Here is a 19,782-nt window from a genome sequence, read left to right as displayed (position 1 = left end):
TTTGAAAGAGGCTGTGTTTAGTTCACACCGAAGTTGGAAGTTTGGTTGAAAATTGGAACGATGTGATTGAAAGTTTGTGTGTGTATGACAGTTGATGTGATGAGAAAAGTTAAAAGTTTGGAAAAAAAACTATGGAACTAAACACACAAGAGGGTAGTAGTTCAATTTCAATTTTAATAAAATATAAAATACTGAGACGAAGAATGACCAAAATGCCCCCCTCCCTCTTCTTTCTCTTCTTCTTCCCCTGCCTTTCTACACACTACTACTACTCTTCTCCCTCTCCATCTCTTCCCTATCTCCCGCTGCCGGAGCCACCGCCGCGCGCCTCGCCTCGCCTCCACGCTCTCGCGGCGGCCGGCGAGCACGCCCCCGCCCCCGCCCGGAGCGCGCGCGGCGTGGAAACGGTGCTCCTCTCCTTCCCCGGTCCCGCCCTAGGCAGCCTCCTCCTCCTCCCCCTCCGCCGACGAAAGCAGGTTCGCGAGAGGCGGCGTGCGGCGTGGCGGTCGCGGAGCTGAACTCGAAGGTGTTCTTCTCTCCCCTCTCCCCCTCCGCGTGGCAGTTCTTTGTGCCCGCGGTTTCTGGAGGAGATCCGTCCGGATTCGGATTGATTCCTCTGCCTTCAGTTAAACACATCCGGGTTCTTTTGAATGCGTTGTGCAGTACTAAAAACGCAGTTTCGTTTTTTTTTTTGTTCATAATAAAAAGGTAGTAAAATTTTTGGTCCCAGATTAACCCCCCTTCATGCCCTGCGTTAGGTCGGGCGAACTGCTGCGAATTTTGCTGTGCTCGAGTTTGGTGAAGTTGTGTTCTTCCATCGAAAAAAAAAACAAAGAAGTTTTCTTCTTTTTTTTTTTGGGCATACCGCAAATTCTCGTGTTGTGGAGTATCCGTGATATTTTGGTACAAGTTGTGCTTGACTTAGTTCTGTGCTGAATTATGACGCGAATCTTGTGGTTGGTTGTCACATTGTACTAGTTGGTGATAATCTTGAATGTGCTATCAAATGTTAGGTGATTGTGTGGCGAGATGGGAAGAGCAGGTTACATGATAGAGAAGGATGGAGGGTAGGAAGATTGAGAGGGGGAGATTGAGGGGCTTCGTCCGGCGGATGGCAATGGAGTGCCTGTGCTCCGGGGAGCAGCTGAGGGCGGCAGATGAGATCATCCGGTCACCGGAATCTGCAATCACCAAAGATTGCTCGGCCAGCGGGTACTCGTCCCAGAACGGAGAGATTGAGCAGTACCTTGATAATGGCAACATTGAGGAGGCCGAGTTGTCGCTCCGGGAGGGTGTTTGCCTTAATTATGAGGTTGGTACAGCTTTTCTGAAACTAATTTTGATTTTGTGACGATTGCTTGGTGAATGCGAGGTTTCTCTGAAGTCTGAACCTGTTTCTTGTGAATATATCTGTGCTTTCCTGGGAGTAATTTATCATGACAGCTAATATGTTTCCTAGTTAAGTTAATCTTGAAACATTCATTTTTTTTTCATTTTATGCTCATGTGAAGATAAGTGTATACAAAATTCAACATGTGCTGAACTTACCTGTTTTTGTTGACTTACTTTAATAGATGTATACCTGTCTTATCTGCTACCAGAATTGGTTCACCGGTTCCCTGCCGTACCTTTTAATAAACAATTTCCCATGTCCTTCTTATTCTATGATTTGTCAACAACATGTATTCTTACTATACCTACAATATATACTGGTGACAGAACTGGCACTTCAGATGATTATTTTGAATTTTGATTACCTCTTAAGTCTCTTATTCTCTGTTTAATGATCAGATGCTAGTACCTTTTGTTACTTCACATCTTCAGGATTTTAATATCTGTGGACTTATTGATTGCAATCTTGACGAACACCCAAACCAGGGCAAAATCATCACATATAATTAAAATTTTGCAGGAAGCAAGGGCATTACTAGGAAGGCTAGAGTACCAGCGTGGGCATGTAGAAGCAGCACTTCGTGTATTTGATGGGATTGATATACCTGCTTTAGTCCCTAAGATGAAAATCTCAATTGCTAGAAAAGTGGATCGTCGGAAGACTCGTTCACAATGGGATTCTCCACCAATGCCCTTGCATGCTGTCAGCCTACTCATGGAGGCCATATACCTTAAATCAAGAGCTCTTCATGATCTTGGAAAGTTCAAAGGTAACCCCATTCCTGTCACACAACATGTCAGAATCAGTCCTGTTGACATTCCTATAATTTTGTGTGAGATTACTGCAAGAGTAACATAAATTCAATATTTCGAATTTGATTTTGCAGAAGCTGCACAAGAATGCAGAATGATATTGGATATCGTGGAAGCAGCAGTGCCTGAGGGTTTACCAGCAGGCTTTGGAAAAGATTGTAAATTAAACGAAATAATATGCAAGGCTGTAGAGTTGCTCCCTGAGCTATGGAAACTAGGGGGATTTTCACTTGAAGCCATATCTTCATATAGGAGGTCTCTTCTCAATAATTGGAACCTTGATGGAGAGACCATAGCTCGCATACAAAAAGAATTTGCCATTTTTCTCCTATATAGTGGCTGTGAAGCACGACCTCCAAATCTTCATTCACAGTTGGATGGTTCATTTGTACCTCGCAATAATATGGAAGAGGCTATTCTTCTTCTAATGATTCTATTAAGGAAGTTCAATCTCAAGAGGGTTGAGCGGGATCCTACTATAATGCATCACCTTACATTTGCTCTGTCCATCTCAGGGCAGCTAAAGCCACTAGCTGTACAATTTGAAGAATTGTTACCTGGCATGCTGGATAAAAGAGAGTGGTCATACAATGTTGCGTTGTGTTACCTTGCAGAAGAAGATGATTCGACAGCCCTGAATCTTCTCAAAAGGATATTAAAATCTGGAGATGATTCTGACAATTTCAAAGAACTCCTCTTAGCTTCAAAGGCTTGCACTGAAAGGAGTGCCCATACTGAAGGTGCTTCCTACGCACAGAGAGCAATAGCCAATATACAGGGAGGATGTGAACAACTGGCGGGTGTTGCAGACCTGCTGCTTGGAGTTAACCTTTCTAATCAAGCTAGATGTGCCACATCTGATACAGAGAGAGCTTCTTGGCAGTGTGAAGCTCTGGAGGTGCTTGAAAATGCTGAAAAAAAGATGCATGGGAAAGATCCTCGTGCAATGTACAGTCTCAGCCTTGAACATGCTGACCAGAGAAAATTAGATGCTGCTGCCTTTTATGCCAAGAAATTGGTGAAATTAGAGGCTGGATTGGAATTGAGGAGTTGGCTTCTTTTAGCTCGAATACTATCTGCTCAGAAACAGTTTGCTGATGCTGAAACCATTATTGATGCTGCTCTCGATCAGACTGGGAAATGGAGTCAAGGAGATTTATTGCGAACCAAAGCCAGAATTCAGGCTGCACAGGGCCAACTCAGGAACGCTGTCGAGACATACACCAAACTTCTCGCTGTCATTCAACTCAGAACCAAAAGTCTCAGTGCTGGGATCTTTTTGGCAAAGGTGCTTTAAAAATTCTATTTTGAAATTCATCAGAGATAATCACATATTCTTGCACAATATCAATTATTCTTATACTAGTAGCTCTTGAAACTCTACTGTTTCTGTTACATCAGTTATCTGGTAGCATTTTCTACCAGCTGAAACATGATTCTACGTTCATTTTAATTCCCATTTTCATGACAAGAGATAATTCCCTTGATGTGACCTACCTAATCTCCTTTCTGAAAGCATAATAAGTTTAAAAAATGTCAGATTTATACATTACCTAATCAACTATCAAGAGTCACCACACTTCCCTTTTACTTTTGTTTGTCGTAAATTTGGTCGTGTTCATGCATGGAACAAATGGGCACTTATAAACCATGCGACTGCTTGGTGTAAGCATTGTGTGTTGGCTGTGATGCAGCTGAGAAGCAAATAAAAGGCCCCTCATCTCTGACATTCTCTTGCAACTTTTTACAGGGCACTAAGGATGATATAAGCCTGGAAATAGAGACCTGGTATGATCTAGCTCTGTTGTACCTACGCATGTCACAATGGAGGGATGCAGAGTTCTGTGTATCCAAGATAAGGACCATCAGTCCATATTCTGCCTTGGCTTGGCATGTTGAAGGTGATTATTGTTTATTTCTTATAAAGTATGTGACATGTTAGAATTTTAGATGGGGGGTAGCGAAGATAAAATTTCTAACTGTTTTGTACTCAAGTTTTTCTATTTGGCATTGCAATCTGCAAAATGGGAACATAGGAGAAAAGCTTTTGCATTAAACCTGCAAATATTATACTATCTCCGTTTTTTAATAGATGACGCCGTTGACTTTTTCTCACATGTTTGACCATTCGTCTTATTCAAAAAATTTATGTAATTATAATTTATTTTGTTATGAGTTGTTTTATCACTCATAGTATTTTAAGTATGATTTATATCTTATACATTTGCATAAAATTTTTGAATAAGACGAATGGTCAAACATGTGAGAAAAAGTCAACGGCGTCATCTATTAAAAAACGGAGGGAGTATCTAAGATCTTTTTGACATTATTTGTACATATTCGATTTGCAGGAAAACTCTATGAAGCAAAAGGTCAACCAAAAGAAGCCTTGGGATCCTATTTCAGAGCATTAGACCTTGACCGTAAACATGTTCCAAGTTTGATATCAACTGCCTCTGTTCTTCGAGAAATTGGCAACAGGCCATTGCCTTCGGTCCGGTGCTTTCTGACCGATGCGTTGCAACTGGATCGAACAAATCATGCGGCTTGGTTTAATCTTGGGCTACTCTACAAAGAGGAAGGTGGTCGGTCAGCAGCAGAAGCTGCAGAATGTTTCCAGGCGGCTGCTCTTCTTGAAGAAACGGCACCTGTAGAACCTTTCAGGTGACACTTGTATGTACAGGTGCTATAGAAACTGTAAGCTATTGTTTGTCTTTTGAAATGTTTCATTTACACTGATGAAAAGGTAGATTGCAGAACTCCAGTCATGACCTTTGGGAGATTATAGTGTCAGAAATTGTTGGAGAAAAACTTGGTTAACAGTCAATATATATAGCCTCAGTTCATTTTTTATGTAGATTTCTGAAAAATTATATTCCTCTTGATTTCTTCATGGATCAACTTTGTTCAGTTTGATTTATAGATGGTCAGGGCAACAATGTGATGAGTATATCTTGAGAAGCAGCATGTCTTAAAAGTCTGATGTATTTTTATTTCTGGTACTGATGCCAATTACATAAATGTCTCAGCAAATCAGAACTTCAGCAGTAGATGAGAAGTTATCGATGCCCTCACTACCAAGGCCTTTGAAATTTATGTAATCCAGTGGTACCTCTTGTGACTGCATGGTAATGTTGGATACTTGTGGATGCTTGCCATGCTGACAACCAAAGCTTTTTTCGCAGATTGCATATGTATATTTTTAAAGCATTAGAATTGTTTCTGTTGCAGCAGACTGCATTGCTCTATATAGACTTTTACTGAGGCCTTCCTTGGTTTCCTGACCTCCATGAAGATCCTTCAGCATTTACTACTGTTCATTCAGCAGTTTATCTAGTACTAGTACTAGACTCAAATGAATGCTGGTAGATATTGGTCTCTTTTCATGCACTAATGGGACTGTCTGCTGTCTACCTAATTAAATGGTGTCTCAATCTTCTTGTTGGTGGTTTTTTGTTAAAGTCAGATGACGATGAATCGGAGGAATTCCAATCATTTTTTTTCTGGTAAGCTTGCTCCAAATTTCACACATGTTCTTCTAGTGCATCAATGAATTTCTTTTTATGATCATATGGTTTCCTACTGAAATATGAAGCTAATCTTGTATTGTCTGAAATTTGCAGTTACCTGTTAATTACCTCACATAAAACCAGTTACCTGTTCTTCTACGGAAATAGGAAAATTTTTTAGCTAGTTAACTTAGTTCAATTTCACCATGAAATCTGATTTTTTTTTCAAACTCCAGTTAAATTTCCAGGCCTGCCTGCTTACACTGCTTCCATTTTACAGTCTTCTAGCATAGCAACTTTGAAAACGCATCCTGGACATTGACTTGTGTTCTTTGCCTTTGCAGGTAGCAACATAGCAACATGTAAAAAAAAAAAAATCCAAAATGAAACAGGCCCATGCAAATGTAAGCTCGGTGTGAATTTTTATGCCCTTTGCTGAAGCCTTCTCCATCATCCATGCAAACTTGTGGATAAATGGTTCAGCCTTATTCCCTGAACGTCAGTAAATCCGTTGTGCATGAAATGCTGAGATGTTCAGGGGATTCTCGTGACGTCATTGTGCCGTCATTTTATGGTAAGGAGCGTTGTTTTAACATTTCTTTGGTACATGGTCATGAATTTTCCATTGTTGTGTACTCTACCGAATCTACTATTAGCTGAACTGGAATCAAATATCTTAACAGAATTGGAATCGGTGGACGGTGGTTGGTACAGATTCCGCTTAATTGAAGCAGACCACACGACCAGTGGCTCGTGTTGTCGTAGCTAGCTAGTTCTGTTATTTGATTCCATGCTCTAATTCTGCTGGCTTGAACTCCTGGATTCTTATCAAAATGGAGTTAGTAAAACAATGTTTATAAAATACTTCCTCCGGTCAAAATATTTGATGTTTAGGAAATTCAGTTAAACGTTTAAAATTTCAACTATCAATAATTTATCAAATGCTTAGTTTATCTAAAAACAAAAGAATGATATTTGGAAATTTGCATTAAGAAAAGTACTATGATAGCATCATAAGCTCATTATATTTTAAATAATAAAATTGATCTGTTGAAATTTTAAGAGCCGCTGACACGTGGGCCTCGTCTGTTAGACTCAGCGAGCCAACCACGGTTAACCTACCACGTTAGCGGAAATCACTTCTCAAATCACAGAGAGAGTGAGGAAGATATCCAATCGGAAGCATAGGGACACAATGTAGACTTGTTCCAAAGAAAAATTCTATCCCATGTTCCGTTCAGCCCACTGGAAATATCCGCCCACTGTCCAAACCCATCGGCCCAGCCAAAACGTCTCCACTCTTCCTTTCCGGTATTCCCACTGGGATCCGCATCCGGTTGGATATATTTCCTCCTCCTCCCCCACCAGATGCTCGTCCACTCCTCCGCTCGCCGCCTCCTCGTCTCCCGCGGCGGCGGCAGCGGCAGCTTCTTCCCCTTCGCGGCGGCGGCCAACGCTTGCTCACGCAGACCCCTCGCTCCTGTATCCGCTAGCGCCATGTCCTACCGCGGCGGAGGCGGCGGGCGTCGCGGCGGCGTTGGGGGCCCGAACTCCCAGCGCGGGCGCGGGCGTGGAGGTGGTGGAGGGGGGAGGGGAGGGGGAGGAGGAGGGCGTGGCGGCGGTGGGAGAGGGGAGCAGAGGTGGTGGGACCCGCAGTGGCGCGCCGAGCGGCTCCGGCAGATGGCCGGCGAGGTGAGGGGTGGTGCCCTACGCTTGTGTGTGTTCGTCGTGGCGATGGGGGATGAGGGTGCTGCGCATGGATCCATTGTTTTGCGTAGAGTATCCGCGGTAGTTGATGTAGGGGGTGATTCCCTTGGAGTTTGGATCAAACTAATGCAGTAGTTACCTTTTGAATCTATCAGAAAAGGGTTAAGTAGCTTGATTTTTCCGCTGTTTCTATTCACCGATAACCGTGTGATACTCTCTGCATACTGCTTGATAACCGTGTGATGCAAAACTAAGTTAGCTGCCTTGAGAATTTAGTTTTTTCTTTTGGAAGGTTTAAGGCTATCATTAGATAGAGTTAGATTCGCATGTCCTGTGATTGTTCTCTCCTGCTCTGGTTTGTTGCCAGGAACAGGCCCACATGGACACCAGCCACTGGTCTGATGCAATTGAGCCTGTGATGTAAAACTTGACTAAGCTGCTTCAATTTCTCGTAACTTATAAGATACGTGCCTCTTTGTCATCTTCAGGTGGAAAAGGTCGATGAGAACGAGTGGTGGAACAAGATAAGACAATTAAGAGAAGGGTCTCAGCAGGAGCTAGTTGTTAAGCGGAATTTTGGGCGTGATGGACAGAACATACTGGCAGATATGGCTCAGAGACAAGGGCTTTACTTGTAAGTGTCACATTTTTTATTTAGCCTTTTACTTTTCTTAACTAGATTCAACTTCTTGCTATCATCACCGTTCTCAGATTTTGTTAATTGAATAGTTGGTGTTGAAACTTATTTAACTTGTATCCAGTAAAGCAATGACTACTTGATAGTATATAATAGATCATTTGATGCCTTTTTCCGTATCTCTAACTTACACTTGGAGGCTGACAAATTCCATTTTCATAATCCTGTTTTTAACCTGGGGGAAGATAGCAATGCGTACAACAAAGGGAAGACAATTGTTTTCAGCAAAGTTCCACTACCTGATTATCGAGCAGACCTTGATGAGAGACATGGATCAACACAACAAGAGGTGTTATTTAGTGCCTTATCAAGTACACAAATAATATAGGTGCTTTTCTTATGTGACTTATACTGTTATTATATTTAAACTATGGACAGATTAGGATGTCTAATGAGACTGAGAGACGAGTGGAGAGCCTTTTGGCCAAGGCAAAGTCAAATAGTAATGATTCTGCAAGCACATCTACTCTAACGAGGCAATCTCGGCCAAGCACATCTTCGTCAGTAACTGAATCAACAAAAGATATTGATAAAGAAAGGCTCAGTTCTGAGCTTAGGGATATACAGAACTCAAGGAAGGTAATGCCAACTATTCTCCAGTTATGCAAACACATCATTTTTAATTGTTGTGCCATTTACACATCCACACCTAAAGAAAAAGGCTGAAGGTATACATTTTTCTTAGGTTGTGCCGTTGTGCTAGAGATCTTATCATGTATGTTTTTACTTCAGATGATGCCAAGTGCTAGGTCGATGCAATCTTTTAGGGATAAACTACCAGCATTCAAAATGAGAGAGGAGTTTTTAAAAGCAGTAGCAGCCAATCAGGTAAGAAACATAAGATCCATTATTTGATCTATATAGATGAATATATTCATGTCATACATTGAAATTGTGCTCTCTAACAGTACTGCTCTTATATCCTTAGCAAGTAATAGCTTATGTTTCATCTTTACTTGACGTCCCTTAATTGTTCAGACTTCAGAGAGAAAGTATTGTGCTTCCTTTTGTTTAGAAAGCTAGTTTTGAATAGGATCCATTATTTGTTTTTACTAGCTAGTAATATGCACGTGCTTTGCAATGGGCCAGACCCATATAATTAGGGATTGAATGGGTGGGTGGATTGAGGACAGGATCCTATGGTGGTTGGTTACGCACACACGAAGAAGCAGACCTTCTCCCGCCTGCATACGGTGGGAAGGGGACGGAAGGAGGAGAACTGCACTTTTAAAGTAGTAGAGATACAAAGGTGGTGGCTTGAATATAGTGGTCTCAGATTTAACACATTTTGTATGATGATGACATAGACGCATAGTTAGTGTTGTCCTTTTTTTTATTATTTTTGCTGCTCATCTTTGTCTTCTACAATGTACTGATATTTATTTTATTTAGGGTTCTAAGATATGTCATTGCCTTATTGATCTGCCTGTTTAATCTTTCTCCATACCTTATTATATTTTTTGTAATTTCAGGTTCTAGTAATTTCTGGTGAGACAGGCTGTGGTAAAACAACACAGCTTCCACAGTTCATACTAGAAGAGGAGATAGATAACCTTCGTGGTGCTGATTGTAGCATAATATGTACTCAGCCTCGCCGTATATCTGCCATATCGGTTGCAGCTCGTGTAGCATCTGAGAGGGGTGAAGAGCTTGGTGATACCGTTGGATACCAGATTCGCCTTGAATCGAAACGATCTGCACAAACCAGACTGCTATTCTGCACCACAGGAGTTCTACTTAGAAGATTGGTATGCCTATGGCTTCACTGTTGTTTATATTCATGATTTTTGATTTTTACTCTTTGCTTCACACTACTTTTTTTGGGTTGATGTGCTTGAATTTGAAGAGAAGTTATGTTCTACCTTGATTCTTTTTTTGGTTCAGAATTGTTGTGTTATATAATGTCTTGGAATATCCAGATTTTGTTCCCATTATTTCTAGGAAAAATTGGTTATATAGCATCGAAAGTTCACGTTTTTGGTTTTATAGCTCGAAAGATACCGGTTCACTTTAATAGCACTCAAAGTTCACCCAGTTCCCATATTTAGCACTTCCGTCAATTCTCGATCGTTTTCCGTCCGCCTTGATCGCTATTGACCCAGCCATGCACACGATATGACGTTTCTACCCCTCATTGCCATGCATTCTACTTGTACTCGTGAGAGGTAGAAACGTCATATCGCGTGTGTGGCTGGGTCAATAGCGATCAAGGCGGACGGAAAATGATAGAGAATTGACGGAAGTGTTAAAAATGTGAATGTGGTGAACTTCGGGTGCTATTAAAGTGAACCGGTATCTTTCGGTGCTATAAAACCAAAAACGTGAACTTTTGATGCTATATAAACAATTTTGCCTTATTTCTATGTGGGTAAGCTCATTTTGTTGTTACGTAACTTATATTTGCTGCAAACAATATATGAATACAGGTTCAGGAGCCAGACTTAGTTGGTGTAAGCCATTTACTAGTTGATGAAATTCATGAACGTGGCATGAATGAAGATTTTCTCATCATAATTCTTCGCGACCTTCTGCCAAGGCGTCCAGACCTCCGCCTTGTATTGATGAGTGCAACCATAAATGCAGAACTTTTTTCCAAATATTTTGGAGAGGCACCAATTATGCATATCCCGGTACTGTCACATTTCATGATCATCATTGATAAAAGACGTGCCAGATTAAGCAATGTGCACTACACTTACATTTAGGTGCTTTGAGCAGGGCTTCACATTTCCTGTTACCGAGTTGTTTTTGGAAGATATTTTAGAGAAGACCCGGTACAAGATCAATTCTGAACGTGACAATTTTCAAGGGAACTCAAGAAGAAAGAGGCTTGCATCAGTTAAGAGTGATCCAATATCTGATGCTTTTGAGGTAAACTTCAGTTATTTTTTGCATTGTGCCAGCTACTCGATCCCTCCAGTTCAAAATGTAAGGCATATAAATTTTACCTTCATAGTACAGAGCCACATAAGGTGTGCTTGCAAAATTAACAACTGACAACTATTTCTCTCAATTGCATCGCCTATCTCCTCTTCCTCTCTCTCTCTCTCTCTCTCTCTCACACACACACACACACACTAGTGTTTATAACTTGATACTTGTTAACTACTCTCTTTTATTCCCAACACTAACAACTGGGATAGAAAGGCAAAAGGTCATGTCTACTGTTCTTATTGTTTTCAACAAAAAATAAATGAATGGACTATAAGTAGTTATGAGGTCGGCGAATCATTCAAATTAACACACTAATTCAGCTCTGCTATCACTAATTCTGTAATTCATATTATTATTCTTGAACATTAATGTGTTGGAAGCTATTGCCGAAGTTAGAAATGCTTGCTTTCTTTTTCTGTAAGTTAGTAATTTATATTATTAATCTTTAACATTAATCTTTGTTTTGTGCACTTAAATTTTTTCCCAGGATGTTGACATTTATAAGGAATATGGAAATTACAGCGTTGCAACTAGGCAATCCCTTGAAGCTTGGTCGGCTACCGAACTAAATTTGAGCCTTGTATGGACTTTTACTGTCTATTTCATATTCATGGTTGCAATTAAGTGGAGATGCATGAAGGACATTGCTGAAGGGGACATTGCTCTTTACCTACTAATAGATGTCTTAGATCAACTTCATTTGCATTTAGATTAATCAGGAGTAGAAAGAACATAAAGAAACACTTCGAGATAGTAAGGGCTTTCAGTGCAAATATATGTGCTGTGTTCTTCTCTGCAAACTGAAGAAAACTGATGAAAATTGCCTTTTGTATTTCATTCATTCTTTATTTGTCTTATTCATTTTATATTATTCATCAGAGGATCTGAGCTAGAGAACTGCTCGGACAACAGTTATGAGCTTAAAGTTTCTTCATCTTGCCAATTGTGATCTTATTTGGTTATGTCAACTAGTGTAGTGCTAATAGAATCTATATTACTATTGTCCCTTGTGATGTTCCAAGAGTCAACTTTTGCACGCTGTTCGTTGCAAAATTCATCTCTTGCATGGCTGCACCGTACTTGCATTTGTTTGTCAGTCTTGTTCCAATTGTTATGCACTTTAAAATCGTGCTAAAATAAGACATCTTTATGCTGACATTTTAGGTTGAAGGTACAATTGAGTACATCTGTCGTCATGAAGGAGAAGGTGCAATCCTTGTGTTCCTTACTGGTTGGGATGAAATTTCGAAACTTTTGGATAAGATTAAGGGGAATAATCTCCTTGGAAATTCCAATAGATTCCTGGTTATTCCACTCCATGGTTCTATGCCCACTGTCAATCAGCGTGAAATTTTTGATAGACCACCAGCCAATATGAGGTAAATCACCTAGGTACCTACCTAGAAATATAGAAGATTGGACTTGGATGCATGAATCTTTGCTGTCTAGTTGTTATGGCTAATATGTTATAGCCAAGTTTTTGCCTTTCTACTTGCATTTCTTCTCATGTTATCTATTTATATTTCTGCTATTACACTTTTATTAGGAACTTATAGAAGCATGCTGGGTTTCCTACCCTTCTAATTTCCAGTTTCAGTATCTATAAAATTAAAGCCAGATCTGGTACATATATAGTTGGCATATTTGATATACTATGGTTGGCAAGTGAACTTGTGGAGGTACAGAATTATGTAATGTTAATAAAATAACTTAAGCTAGGCTTATTTAGCAATGACATATCTTCTGTATTTTTCCAAGTCCCAGTTTTGAGCTATCTGGGTTTCTTAAAAAGCTATCTTATTCACTGACATTCAGGTTTTTTGTTTTTTGCTTCATTATTCATTATTTATGTATTGTGTTTGATTACCATTTTATTTTGTTTTATTTTGACGCTTTTTATGTTACATTTGAGCTAGCTGTGTCATAATGGCTAATCCTATTTTATTTGAACAACCTGTATTGCTTATTGCTGTTGCATATGTATTTTTCAGGAAAATTGTTTTGGCAACAAATATTGCAGAAAGCAGTATTACAATAGATGATGTTGTCTATGTAATTGATTGTGGCAAAGCAAAGGAAACAAGTTATGATGCCTTAAATAAGCTTGCATGCCTTCTACCATCATGGATATCAAAAGCTTCTGCCCATCAGGTACACTGTCACAGTTTATGGAAAGTTGAAAAATCCAACAATAGATGTACTAAATGGATTTTGGTTATGTTACACAGAGGCGAGGTCGTGCAGGACGTGTTCAGCCTGGTGCTTGCTATAGGCTGTATCCTAAAGTCATTTATGATGCGATGCCACAGTTTCAGTTACCTGAAATTCTTAGGACTCCTTTGCAAGAACTCTGTCTTACTATCAAAAGTTTACAGCTTGGAGCTGTAGCCTCTTTCTTAGCCAAGGCACTGCAGCCACCAGACCCGCTTTCTGTTAATAATGCGATCGAGCTTTTGAAAACCGTTGGAGCATTGGATGATGTGGAGGAGCTGACTTCTTTAGGTTTGAAATTTTGCTGCACCTTTTAGTCTTGTATTGTGGATCTCTTTCTTGATTCTATTCTAACTGTTTTTATTTACTCTGTGTGTCTTCTTCTGTGTATGCAGGGCGACATCTTTGTACACTTCCGCTAGATCCAAACATTGGAAAAATGCTGCTTATTGGATCTGTTTTTCAGTGTCTGGATCCTGCATTAACAATCGCTGCTGCTCTTGCATATCGTAATCCATTTGTGCTCCCAATAGATAGGAAGGAAGAAGCTGATGCTGTCAAAAGATCATTTGCTGGTGACTCCTGCAGGTAATTAATATAATCTTTTCTCTGTTCCGTATTGATTCCTTTTGTCTTACCTGTACTAAAATATCTTTGTCACCATATAATGCAAAGAATGTTAGTGTTATACTGTTATTACCTCAGACATAAGTACCAAATTGATGTAGAATGCTGGGTTGCGTACTAGGTTACCGCTGATAACTTACTTTGACAATTATAACATTTCTACAAGTACTTTAGTTTTGAAAGTAATGTTAGGTTGATAATTTTTTGTAACTTATTTTTCCAGTGATCACATTGCTCTTGTTAAGGCGTTCGAAGCATGGAAGGAAGCAAGACGCAGTGGAAGAGAACGCTCTTTCTGCTGGGAAAATTTCCTTTCACCCATGACCCTGCAGATGATGGATGACATGCGTAATCAGTTTTTTGATCTACTATCTGACATTGGGTTTGTTAGCAAAACAAGAGGATTGAAGGTTGACTATCTTTCCACATTACATTTTAATTCAAACATGTAGTGCAATCTAAATTTTCAAAATTAATTATATAGCTTCCTTCAACTTCTGATTGTGTTTGCTACCGTGCTAATAAATAGCACTATAGCATTCATCTAAGCTGAGGTCTTTATTTCCTCACAAGACTGCATTAGTTTCACTATTTGTGGTGTTTATGCATTCACTTTTGCACTTGTCCAATAGTTACTGTCATTTGATTGCTACTTAATAACCATGGTCTGTAAAATTTAGTGTTTAACTGTACGGGCACATATGGGGCCTGTTTGGAGAGCCCAAAATTGTGGACAATCCACGTAGATGGGCCAGGATTTTGGGGCCTCCTAAACGATCTTATAATTATCTCTTTTCCCCATTTCAACACACTTGAATCATATCTACTTTCGTGTTCCAGAACATAAGTTTGCAGTATGGGTTCTTACTTCCATGATATAATTTCAGGCATATAATTATTATGGAAAGGATCTGGAGATGGTGTGTGCTGTCCTATGTGCTGGGCTTTACCCAAATGTCGTTCAGTGCAAAAGACGAGGCAAGAGGACAGCGTTTTACACCAAAGATGTTGGCAAAGTGGATATCCATCCATCATCAGTCAATGCGGGAATTCACCAATTCCCATTGCCTTATCTGGTTTATAGCGAGAAGGTTAAAACTGCTAGCATTTATGTCAGGGATTCCACAAACATTTCCGACTATGCTCTTCTCCTCTTTGGTGGTTCTCTCAGTGAGAGCAAAACTGGAGAAGGCATTGAGATGCTTGGGGGATATCTTCATTTCTCTGCACCAAGGCGTATCATAGAGTTGATCCAGGTATCTCTAACTTCCCTACAAGATAACTTGTTTGAACTAAAGAAAAAAGGATTTCAGTTATTCTATTTCGTTTCTATTTTAAGGTTTATTTTTCGAACAGGAAAAGGTATTAAATTTCATGCTTGCTATTTGATCTACATTCCTTTGTTCACACTGAGCAATCATTTTGCTTGACTGATTTACGGTTTTAGTCCCTCAAATTCATTGCAGCGAATAGAACATCTTCATTTCTTCACATGTCTGCACAGAACTTGCTTTATTTTCTTGTTTGCACAAGCAAATCATAAGGATGTTAAAACAGTTTTGGAATCACTTTGTTGTAATAGATAGACCTATATGCCTTCTTCTCTAATTTAGGAATGTTTTTATTTGACAGAGATTAAGAGGTGAATTGGACAAACTCCTCCAGAGGAAGATCGAGGAGCCTGCACTTGACATATTTTCTGAAGGAAAAGGCGTTGTGGCGGCAGCAGTAGAACTGCTGCACAGCCAAAACGTTCACCACTAGATGCTATCTATACCGGTTCCATATAGCAGTTTTAGAACTAAAATAACAGCTATACCAGGAAGTGCTTTTGTATACTCCCTTCAATTTCGTTTGCTTGTTAGAGTTGACCCCTTACTTTTTGTGATTTTCCGGGAGCAAGTTGCTTTTTACATGGACAAACGGGATAAAATAGATAAATCAATATAAAAATTTAATACGGACAAAAACTTCGAAACATTTTTTTGATCTATTGCTGGGACTTTTAGAACAGTACTCATTTGCCAACGAAAATGGAAGAAGATATCAGAAATTGAACCGGTCTGTTTCCTTTCACGATATGAACACAATGGAAGAAGATACCGAGTCCTCTTGTTGTTAATAGAGGCACAACAGATATTGAACTGATCTGTTGAATGACAAGCGCTTGCTTGATCGTATTATCCAGCACTTCTGTATTTTTAGAGAAGACCGAGTATCGTATGCAAGAACACAATAGTGAGAACTTGAATCAAATTGCAATTGCTAAAGCAGTTATTTTAGTCCTTGTGGTTTGAAAAGTAATACTCCGTGCAATTTTTGTTTCTTGGTACATGAAACAGAAGTTACATGGAGCAAACATCTATTCTGACATTCAGACTTGACCAAGACAATAGTATGTTTGTTTCTTCAAAAAAAAAAAAAAAAAAGAAAGAAAAAATGAGCAGCATGTTTTTCCATCAATCATATCTGTCGACTTGAAGCATCACACCTACTGCTTACCTATATGATACTAAATTTCTTTGTCATTCTGTTATGATACTAAAAATAAAACAAATTGGCTCTATCGCAAAAAGAAGAAGAAGAAGAAAAGAAATAGGAAAGAAAGACAAATCGGCCCACTTGACATTTCAGACAATATCTTTTCTGTTCAACACAATGAAATGCAATTTAACACTTCATGTGTTGTTTATTAACTTTATTCAATGATAGAAGTAGTAAAGGTGACATCGAACTGTATCTCTGCTTAAACAATTTATTCATGTATACATCATTACAAAGTATGTTTATTTCATCGACTATTGGGAGTAAAAAACATGCTCGATTCTATTCAATCCACAAGCAGAAGCAGATGATACATCATTTTTCCCACAACACCAGCCATCTCAAGATGTCTTGCGGGTCAGCCTAGACATCATATGATCAGATCTCTGCAAATATGAAAATTCTGTGCTTAGAACTGCTTGTCAAATTCAGATCAGCAAGAGAGGTAATAAGATGGAAGAATTCTAGTAAAAAGATAGAATGGGTATAATGATTAAATCTGTAACTCTGTAGCCTCATCCAATGCTTATCTGCTAATAATAATCAAGGATAGTACAATGGTACAAAGTTAAGTATAATGTAAAGCATATATTCAATTCCAAAATCTTCCATACAGACGGCAGATGATTCAACATATTCAATTATGCATCAATTCAAAAAAGTAAGATGATTATATCGAGAATAGGGAAGCAAGAAAACACTAACCTGCTCACTGTAAGGAAGATATTTCCCATCAAATGTGACCACCACGCGATCTTTTCCATCAGCACCTTGTACCTTGTCAACCGAACAGTAGAAGTCTATAGCTGACATGCTGCATTAGGAAGCAGTTAAACGGATTCTTTCACCTTTTTTTTTTCAAAGGATATAAGCATGGCAGCCAAAATTAGATGGTCAGTAGTCTTGAAATACAAAGGCCTCTATATCAGCCTGAAGAGAAGAAAATATTTTACTTGACATCCTGATAAGAATATAGTGATCGGTTACCAGCTACCACTAATAAGAATATAGTGATTAATCTAGACTTAATGAACCTCCAGGGATTGTTCCCATAAAGGTACATGCTTTGCATTTTTTTTCAGAGAAAGGTGCATGCTTTACATCAGTGCTTACTGTATACAAATCCTTAACTTCGTCCATGTGCAGTTACCAGGAACAGGAAGTCAAGAAATACTGGGGTAAATGAAAATCAAATAGAATGAAGCATAGGCAGATATCTTACATTCCATCACCAAACTCCTCATTGATAATTTCCTTGATGCTCTCTCCAAAATGCATAACAGCTTCATTCAATCTGAGCGCAATATATAATTAAAAAAAATATCAACAAGAATCCTTTTCTAGAGTGTTGTAAAAGTGCATTACCACAATAATTTAAATCAACCGTGTACTAAACTTGTAATAATCTGGTAAATTTTCATAGAGACAACATCTTCCATTACAATAGCACATATATGTCGATAAAAGGCTCTTGCATGTTACAAAGCAAACAGAACTAATCATGTTCTTTAGCATATTCTCTTACAAGTTAACTATTTGGCTTCTTAATTTTAATGGAAAAATGAAATAAATATTCACTCTTTCTGACATAGAATCCCTAAGAATATAATTAGTCTTCGCCAACGCGATAGAATTAAGCAACATCGTGTCTATTTTTCTATGCCAAAGGTTCAAAATTTCGGAATCAAGAACAGCACAAAGAAATTACTTAATTTCGCCATCCTCACAACTCTAGCAAGCATGTATAATAAATAACGAAAAGATAAAGAGGGCTGCTACCCCACGGTATTCCGTTGCTCCTAGCAGTCACGGGATAACTAAAATCCCGAGAGATTTAATAAGCTTCATCAATTTCGTGGGGAGGCCCACGCTATCCTGCGATTCCACCATATCCAATCCTCCCTGGTATCTTGGGTAAGGTACCAAGGTGGTACCTGGTACATTGGTATCAGCTAGTACCCTGGTATCGACTATCGACTGATACCTGGTACACCCTGGTACACCCTGGTATCGACTGATACCTGGTACCCTGGGTATCGAGCTGTCCTTGGTACCTAGGTATCAGGTCTTGGTACCTGGGTATCGACTGATACCTGGTACCCTGGGTATCGAGCTGATACCTAGGTATCAGGCCTTGGTATCTGGGTATCAGTGTGATATCCCAAGAGAGAGGAGGAGGAGGAGTCGTGGGTCAGGGAAGTCGAGCAGCGGGGCGACGGCGGAGGAAGAGAAAGAGGAGGCGATAGATCTGGTACCTACCTTGTGCCATTCCGTCGCTCGTCGTCGTGCCTCGCTCCAAACCGCCAAACCCGTGGCTCCATTGACGCCGCCTAGAGCAGCTCCTCGTCGCTCATGTTGTGCCAAGTGCTCGTCCCCGGTGGCCGCGTCCATCACTCCCCGACCGTAGGAGGCGCCAGCGCCGCCAAGGAGGAGGAGGGCGGCAGCGGCGAGGAAGCTACCGACAAGAACGACGAAGAGGAGGAGCGCCTTGAGGAGCTTGATGGGGAGGCTTCTTGACGGCGGCCGTCGCCCGTGGTGGTCGGGAGCTCCGCCGACTGTCGTCCAGGTCGTCCGCGGGGACTGGTGGTGACGGCACCGTCGTCGTCGTTGCCGCCGCCGTCGTTGCCGCCGTCGTCGCCGCCTCCGTGCTCATGGGTGGTATTCACAGAGAGAGGGATCGAGTGGAGGGGAAGAGAGAGAGTGTGTGAGTTGAGGGGAAGAGACAGAAAGAGGGGAAGAGGAGATAAGGGAGTAGTACTATTCCGTCTCCACGGAAAACCGTAGGATAGATTTTCTCAAAGATAAAATTCTAGAAGAACAATCAAAAGGAAAGCATCAACATGTATGGTTTGGAATCAGAGGCGAGACTCAATTGAGAAGCAGAGTACGGTACGGCCATGGGAGGGAGGGGAAGGAGGAGGCACCTGTAGATGGCGGGCTCGTGGACGATGTCCGGGTGGTAGGAGCGGAACGGCGGCTCCATCATGAGCGCGACGAGGTCGTCGGTGAGCCCCGGCACGGCCGCCCGCAGCGCCGGCGCCGTCTCCGGCTTCAGCTGCGCCTGCCGCCGCAGCAGCTGCGCCACGTACACGTTGGTCAGCCCCGCCTCCTCCCCGATCTCCGAGAAGCTCTTCCGCGACTCCGCCTTCGCCGCCATCAGCCGCCGCACCACCCCCACCGCCCTCTCCCCGCCGCCGCCCTCCATATCCCTCTCCTCTCCTCTCCTCCCGCCGCCACGCGTCGCCGTCGAGGTGAGTGGGTCGAGGTCGTCGTCGGCGGCGGCGCGATGCACGGTGGCCTCAAAATCACAGCTTTTGTATGCTCATCTTCATCATCACCATCAGAGGG

At 40.8% G+C, this 19,782-nt stretch overlaps 2 protein-coding genes across 2 annotated transcripts; one reads left to right on the top strand and one right to left on the bottom strand.

Annotated features, from left to right (window-relative positions):
• The first annotated feature begins 270 nt into the window (after positions 1-270).
• On the top strand, positions 271-15,803 carry LOC127785917 (DExH-box ATP-dependent RNA helicase DExH1). Its single transcript, XM_052313258.1, has 22 exons — positions 271-526; positions 1,014-1,312; positions 1,913-2,162; positions 2,280-3,493; positions 3,956-4,106; positions 4,557-4,869; positions 6,929-7,406; positions 7,910-8,055; positions 8,308-8,407; positions 8,497-8,697; positions 8,851-8,946; positions 9,591-9,866; positions 10,545-10,748; positions 10,837-10,989; positions 11,540-11,632; positions 12,217-12,431; positions 13,044-13,203; positions 13,281-13,554; positions 13,659-13,851; positions 14,114-14,300; positions 14,778-15,146; positions 15,523-15,803. Exons 2-22 carry the CDS (start codon positions 1,061-1,063, stop codon positions 15,652-15,654), a joined length of 5,457 nt encoding a protein of 1,818 aa, XP_052169218.1. The 5' UTR covers positions 271-526; positions 1,014-1,060; the 3' UTR covers positions 15,655-15,803.
• Positions 15,804-16,554: 751 nt separating this feature from the next.
• On the bottom strand, positions 16,555-19,782 carry LOC127752593 (cyanate hydratase). Its single transcript, XM_052278004.1, has 4 exons — positions 19,359-19,782; positions 17,657-17,728; positions 17,140-17,248; positions 16,555-16,820 (listed from the first exon to the last, which is right to left on the bottom strand). Exons 1-4 carry the CDS (start codon positions 19,637-19,639, stop codon positions 16,776-16,778), a joined length of 507 nt encoding a protein of 168 aa, XP_052133964.1. The 5' UTR covers positions 19,640-19,782; the 3' UTR covers positions 16,555-16,775.

Source organism: Oryza glaberrima, chromosome 10 (genome assembly GCF_000147395.1).
Source record: "Oryza glaberrima chromosome 10, OglaRS2, whole genome shotgun sequence".
NCBI lineage: Eukaryota > Viridiplantae > Streptophyta > Magnoliopsida > Poales > Poaceae > Oryza > Oryza glaberrima.
Note: the sequence above shows the minus strand (reverse complement) of the source record. Positions and strands in the feature narration are given on the sequence as shown.

Excerpts from the sequence above, each read along its gene's own strand:
- LOC127785917 (XM_052313258.1), top strand. The coding sequence starts at position 1,061 with ATGGAGGGTAGGAAGATTGAGAGGGGGAGATTGAGGGGCTTCGTCCGG. Across the intron at positions 2,163-2,279 it reads TGATCTTGGAAAGTTCAAAG|AAGCTGCACAAGAATGCAGA; the intron begins GTAACCCCATTC and ends TTGATTTTGCAG. Across the intron at positions 12,432-13,043 it reads AGACCACCAGCCAATATGAG|GAAAATTGTTTTGGCAACAA; the intron begins GTAAATCACCTA and ends TGTATTTTTCAG.
- LOC127752593 (XM_052278004.1), bottom strand. The coding sequence starts at position 19,639 with ATGGAGGGCGGCGGCGGGGAGAGGGCGGTGGGGGTGGTGCGGCGGCTG. Across the intron at positions 17,729-19,358 it reads CACGAGCCCGCCATCTACAG|ATTGAATGAAGCTGTTATGC; the intron begins GTGCCTCCTCCT and ends TATTGCGCTCAG. Across the intron at positions 17,249-17,656 it reads GAGGAGTTTGGTGATGGAAT|CATGTCAGCTATAGACTTCT; the intron begins GTAAGATATCTG and ends TTCCTAATGCAG.